Raw genomic sequence first — 6,913 nt, forward strand, 5'->3', positions numbered from 1 at the left:
CAGTGCGCAGAAGTCGCCAATAGCTACAGATCTCCAAACTTCGTGTGGCCTTCAGATTAGCTCAAGAACAGTACATAAAGAGCTTCATGGAATGGGTTTCCATGGCCGAGCAGCTGCATCCAAGCCTTACATCACCAAGTGCAATGCAAAGCATCGGATGCAGTGGTTTAAAGCACGCCGCCACTGGACTCTAGAGCAGTGGAGACGTGTTCTCTGGAGTGACGAGTCACGCTTCTCTGTCTGGCAATCCGATGGACGAGTCTGGGTTTGGCGGTTGCCAGGAGAACGGTACTTGCCTGACTGCATTGTGCCAAGTGTAAAGTTTTGTGGAGGGGGGATTATGGTGTGGGGTTGTTTTTGGCCCCTTAGTTCCAGTGAAAGGAACTCTTAATGCTTCAGCATACCAAGACATTTTGGACAATTTCATGTTTCCAACTTTGTGGGAACAGTTTGGGGATGGACCCTTCCTGTTCCAACATGACTGCACACCAGTGCACAAAGCAAGGTCCATAAAGACAAGGATGAGCAAGTTTGGTGTGGAGGAACTTGACTGGCCTGCACAGAGTCCTGACCTCAACCTGATAGAGTACCTTTGGGATGAATTAGAGTGGAGACTGCGAGCCAGGCCTTCTCGCCAACATCAGTGCCTGACCTTACAAATGCGCTTCTAGAAAAATGGTCAAAAATTTCCATAAACACACTCCTAAACCTTGTGGAAAGCCTTCCCAGAAGAGTTGAAGCTGTTGTAGCTGCAAAGGGTGGGCCAACTCCATATTAAACCCTACGGATTAAGAATGGGATGTCATTAAAGTTCATGTGCACGTAAAGGCAGGCGTCCCTAAACTTTTGGCAATATAGTGTATATATATATATATATATATATATATATATATATATATATATATATATATATATACATACATACATATATATACTCGTAAGAATAATGTATTTTATAAAATATAAAAATTATAATTTCGAATTGACATATGTAAATACAAATATTATCAATTTATTATCAATTTGAAATACAGAAAAATTCAGACAAAGATGCTGAAAGAGGTCTGATTACATTAGGCCTTCTGAAAGGTCAAAGATCTGTCTCTTTGCCTGGAGAGCAGGAACAGCTGTGTGGTGCTTATAGATCTCTGGTCATTTCCTCCCTATAGGGATCAGCTCAGACACAGCTGCTCTGAGGCACCATGCGTCTGGTGTTGGATGACTCTCTGTGTATGGGACACAGCAGCTGAGCCATGGACTGAAGCAGTTGGTTCATGTATGTACACACTAAACCTTATGTTTGCCCACATGTCATGAAAGTCGATCATCTTTTGTCTGAAAGTGTTATTATACCAAGCAAATCATATAAATAGGCTAGTGATGCATTAAACTGATCAAAAGTGACATTAATAGTATATTCAACCAGAAAACATTATTTTTAAAATTGTAAGATTTCATAACACTACTGTTTTTACTTCTTTCTTTCTTTCTTTCTTTCTTTCTTTCTTTCAGGTTGTCCACTCCCTGAATCTTTCACATAATTAGGTCTCATTTCCCTAAATGAATAAAATCTGCTATTCCTCTCTGTATGTGCAAGGTCAGCAGATTTATACTCAAATCTGCCCCTCCCTTCTAAGTTCATGAATATTTCATGTTATGTGAGGGGAAAAGAAAGACAAAGGGGGGTGTAGCCAATCAAATAACCCTGGGGACAGTCAGGCGTTGTAGCCCCCTCCTCATCGCCACATACACATGCATAAGGCAGAACCTGCTGCTTCATCCACCCACACAGACAGACACTTTCTTATTCAGCTCTCGTGTCCATACACTGCATCACGGTAAGACTTTCTACACTCCTAACATCTGGATGCTTTTAGAGGTGTCTTTGTGTTCTTTCTACTTATTTTCTGTGAGAGATTGTCTGAAGAGTCTAGTGATTTAAAGTGAGAAGCAGAGAAATGACTCTGAGAATCAGGGCACAGAACAAAGACTGAGGCGTGACGTTCCCAGTTCCCAGAAAGAAAGGATGGCCAACAGTCATCAGACTTGGCATGCTTTTTAAGGAATACTTTCTTAAGCAGCAGCTACAATTTTTTATAGGCGTAGATAGAATGAATTGTTATAGTTTTACACAATTAAAATGAAAAAGAATGGATGCGACATTGGTCAAATGATGCCCTCACTAAACTCCATTTAAGATGTTTTGGCTCACTTGTGTTCTGTTTCAACTTGGAATTCATTTGTGTAAGTAATATTACACAAATTAAATATTAAACTTGGAATTTTTCTTTCTTTTCTTTCTTTCTATAGTCCAAAAACATGGCTGACAAACCCAACATGACAGAAATCACATCTTTTGATAAAACTAAACTCAGGAAGACAGAGACCCAAGAAAAGAATCCCTTGCCAACCAAAGAAAGTGAGTATCTGATCCTGAAACAATCGCTGAGGATATCATTGTGATTATGTTATGATCAAAATATTGTTTCGTTTTTTTAAATATATTGTTTATGTCTTGATTAAAAACGTATAATGACACTAGTTTGGTTCAGGAAACCTACTGCATGTGAAATGAAGTAAATATGTCAGAGGTTGTGTGATTATCTAGAATCATCCATTATTTCCCGTAATTTGATTTGAAAAGTAATCTATAGAGGTAAATATGTGAGGTGAATCTAATAGATGTAAATCTAAGCGGTATATATGAAGTAAATCTAAGTGGTAAATAAAACCCCTTAAACAAGTAATTCATTAAGTTGTCTGCCTCCTTTTGCTTTGTTTTCACAGTAATGATACTCAAGCTATTTCACTTATTTTTCTCCTGCTCTAGAAAATATAAAATAGAATCACTTAAGTCACTTATCAAGGTCTGTCTTCCTGTGAAACCATTTCTTCCTGCAGCTATTGAACAGGAGAGACAAGGAGAGTCCACACCATGAATGATGTTTGTAACTGAAGTCAAACAGCAGACAGAGAAGCAAATGGCTGAGAAGATCAGCAGAGAAGAGACTTTGAGAGGAATCGAACTAGTAACTGATGTGTAATTGGTTTTATAGACTTGTTTGTGTGTTTGTTCGAGAATGAAATAAATATGTACGAATGTGTTTCAACGAGTGCACCCAGACAACCAATAAAACGTTTAAAGAGTAAGACGAGGTGGCCGAGTGGTTAAGGCGATGGACTGCTAATCCATTGTGCTCTGCACGCGTGGGTTCGAATCCCATCCTCGTCGGAAATTACTGTTATGGTTATAATTTACCCTAAAATCTTTCAAAACACGTAGAGGGGTGTGAAGTCACGTGTATAAAAAGAAAGAAGCCACCGTTTTTTCTAAACCAAACGTATAATCTGAAGACGTTTTAATCACGATGTATCAGCAAATGAGTCAATTAATTCTTGATAACAAAGCTTTTTTACAAACCAAATGAATATAGGCCTGTTATTTAATTTTATTAATAAAATTGTGCATTCCGAACTCCTAAAACAGCGCCTAGATTTACCACTAGATGGCGCTAAAGAACAGGATTAACATTTGTTGCTAAATGCTAGGCCTATAACTATCAGTGTTGGGTAAATTAGACTACTCTAAAAAAGTAATTAATTAGCTACCAATTACATCTTCAACAGTGTAATTAGATTACTGTACTAATTACAAAAACATACATTTTATCATTAGATGTTAAAGTTTTATGTTAAATCCACTATTAAATCCGCAGTTGAATTTTTCTTAAATCCACTATTGTTTTAATTGTTCCATCTATACAATATTTAATGCAAATACATCAGAAGTAACTGTAATTAAATGACAGATAAATAAAGAGTATAACTTAGGCTACTTTACTTTTCAAGGGAAAGTAATTAAATTACATGCTATTTATAATTAATATTAAATACTAAATTAATATTTGAACATGTTTTGTCAGCATTTCATATGTGTTTTAAGTGTAGTAGGCTAGGCTACTATATGGATAGTACTAGGCCTATACTATGTAGGCCTAAATATCCGCTTGTCCTCAGTAGGATCGTTGGGATGCTGGAGAACTTGCATATAATATAATATAATAACTGTATTACTTAAATGTTAGTACGTGGACATATTGCAAGCATCTGGGTTTTAGCATTTGTTTGGGAATGAAATGTGATATAGTGATGCTGAGTAAAAGTGTGGTAGTGGGTAAGTGTATTACCGGTATTTTCTTTTTGACATACCGACGTATAACATCATGACTGAAGCATGAGTAGGCTACATTATTATGACTATAGGCAATGAGTTCTTGTTTCAAATCGTAAGGCTTTACATGCTAAAGAAAGTCACATCAGGTAATGCAGTCTGTTTAGCTAAAAAAAAAATTAAACATGAACATTCAAAATGGTAGTCAAGGTAGCAATCAAACTCACAACAACCAATCTGAGGCAAAGTACTGTAAAATAACTTGAGAGAAAAAAAGATGAGAAAAAATAAACCGGCACCAGCTCGTGTAAACATTACGTGATGTCGGTTAGACCAAATCACGAAAAACTTCCAGGGTTGAGTCTCAAGGTTGAGGACGAGAACAATGATAAGGAGTGTTAAAGAAAACATCAGGTGGTTTTGTGTACCAAAGACACTATCAGCAGGTCTTTCACTGCTGTATCTGTGACATCATGCGAGTTCACATCTCACGTGCTTTAGCTAAACTGGCACCGAGCCATGTCCGTGTCCGAATCAGAAATCAAGTTGTGTGACCAACAAAAAAACATGTAGGAAAAACAATCTGCGGATCATGACCATGCAGTAGGCTAAATTAGTCTTTCATAATAACCGCCAGATATACTGAGTTTGGTTAGTTTAGGTTGTAAAATGTCACATGCTCCCTGAAAACGTTGTTTTGTTGTTTTAATAATAATAATAATAATAATCATTTTTTCAAGGTGCATTGAAAATATTTTACTTTTTACCTGGTGGCAATACTGAGGCAGCTTTCCAACGTAGAACCTGGAAGCGCTGCACTGTTTACAACGTGAACAGTATAGGAAACTAGCATGGAAGAGAAAAAATTGTTGAATAAAGTTATTTTTGTTTGTTTTTTTTGGGCACAAAAAGTATTCTAGTCGCTTCATAACATTAAGGTTGAACCACTGTAGTCACATGGACTATTTTAATGTCTTTACTACATTTCTGGGCCTTAAAAGTGGTAATAATGTTGCAGTCTATTGGAGGGCAAAAACCTCTCGGATTTCATCAAAAATATCTTAATTTGTGTTCCGAAGATGAACGAAGGTCTTATGGGTTTGAAACGACTTGAGGGTGAATAATTAATGACAGAATTTTCATTTTTGGGTGAACTAACCCTTTAAGTTTAAACATTTTTTGAAAATGGTCTGAAAAATGTACAAATCATATGGAACCAACAGAAAAACAGAACATTCACAGAAAGTACATTCCTGTGAACCTTTTAATCAGAAAAATTCTTTGGACAACCAGGGAAAACAATCATCTAAGTATCATTCTCAGACACGTTTAGCGCATGAGAAACAAACTGCTATCAGAAGGACTGGCCAGTAGCAACTGGTCATCGTTCAGGGACAGAATGGCTGTGCAATGTGCATTGCCCTGGCAGCACTTCAATATTTCTCTGTATCGACTAAGTGGTATTCTAGGAACAGGACAGGGTGTGTGGCGCCAAATTCTCCCATGTTTAGGACTTTTTGTATTGAAGGAGTAAAGACTGAGAGGACATTATACTAAACTATGGGCTTGGAGCTGATCACACGTGGCAGTTCAAAAGAAAACATGGACATTGGTAAGGTTTGGACCTGTACCTCCTATGAGCTCATAATATGCCCATGGAGAGGCTTTCTTCACATCCTCATTGCAGCTAATATTTCATGCATGGGAACATGTATTATTCTGCATCATGTCATTTTAAAAATATTTAGCTTGATACAAAACTAGATTAAATGCAACACAGGCATTTTATCCACCAACAAAAGAACTCCTGATATTACAGATGACCTGGCTACATTACAGTGACGTGAAGGTGTCTAATTAGCCGATCATGTTCCAATGAGTTTTAATAAAAGTCTTTCCCACATGACTACAGTGTTCTGGTTCTCAGGAGCCACGGTTTTGTACTTTGCACCACATGACATCAGACAGGACACCGTTGTTGCCGCTATGATCTGATGAGAACACTGGGATCTAGGTTGGGGGGTAAAGAAGTGATATTTACAATATTTTTTCCACAAATGGAAATAATCACTAAAATCAAAGAAATAATCAGAGCTCGATAGAAGTTAAATTAACACTTGCGGCATAAATTTTTGTGGCTAAAAATAGGAACTTACAATAGAAATGAATGGAGCCAACAGTACAGCTACAAGGGGTAAATAATATACATGTTATGATTTTGGTGTGGAAATTCAAACGCTATAAACTGATTTGAACTTTACAGCTCAAATAATACACAATTTTGTAACAGAAGAATGAATGTAAATTCATATTTGCTTTTACGTCCTCCAAAAGTTGGCTGCATTCATTTATTTTTCTACTTTTATAAGTGATACATCAACACTTCATATTACCATACCACACATGTTGGGAATTTGTATCAAACTAGGAATATTCCATTAAACAATCTGAATGAAATACATGAACCCTACATGATACATGTCATTTTAAACACTTAAAGAAGACATGAGTCAAAGACTTGTGTTTTTTGTTTTTATTCCAAAATGTCATATATCCAGAGAACAGTACAAAAATGGTCACCGCAACTGCTGATTTCTGGCATTCTGGATTTTCTTAAATGCCCCATGATATGGTCATAATTCCATAATAAAAATGAAATAGCTGCATTTGAACTATTCTCAGATATAGTCACCTTCCAAATGGTTATAATTTTTTTTTAAAAAAGTAAAGAAGGCACTGGAT

The 6,913-nt window shown here is 36.7% G+C and overlaps 1 protein-coding gene and 1 non-coding gene across 2 annotated transcripts; both read left to right on the plus strand.

Annotated features, from left to right (window-relative positions):
• Positions 1-1,686: 1,686 nt before the first annotated feature.
• On the plus strand, positions 1,687-3,150 carry tmsb (thymosin, beta). The gene is made up of 3 exons (XM_051877992.1): positions 1,687-1,838; positions 2,311-2,419; positions 2,902-3,150. Exons 2-3 carry the CDS (start codon positions 2,320-2,322, stop codon positions 2,937-2,939), a joined length of 138 nt encoding a protein of 45 aa, XP_051733952.1. The 5' UTR covers positions 1,687-1,838; positions 2,311-2,319; the 3' UTR covers positions 2,940-3,150.
• On the plus strand, positions 3,151-3,232 carry trnas-gcu (transfer RNA serine (anticodon GCU)). Its single transcript has one exon. It is a non-coding gene; the product is annotated as a tRNA-Ser (tRNA).
• Positions 3,233-6,913: the final 3,681 nt, after the last annotated feature.

Source organism: Ctenopharyngodon idella, chromosome 21 (genome assembly GCF_019924925.1).
Source record: "Ctenopharyngodon idella isolate HZGC_01 chromosome 21, HZGC01, whole genome shotgun sequence".
NCBI classification, from domain to species: Eukaryota; Metazoa; Chordata; class Actinopteri; order Cypriniformes; family Xenocyprididae; genus Ctenopharyngodon; species Ctenopharyngodon idella.

Bases quoted from the DNA above. Each gene is read 5' to 3' on its own strand.
- tmsb (XM_051877992.1), top strand. From the start codon at position 2,320: ATGGCTGACAAACCCAACATGACAGAAATCACATCTTTTGATAAAACT. The intron at 2,420-2,901 runs GTGAGTATCTGA...TTCTTCCTGCAG, and splicing joins TCCCTTGCCAACCAAAGAAA to CTATTGAACAGGAGAGACAA.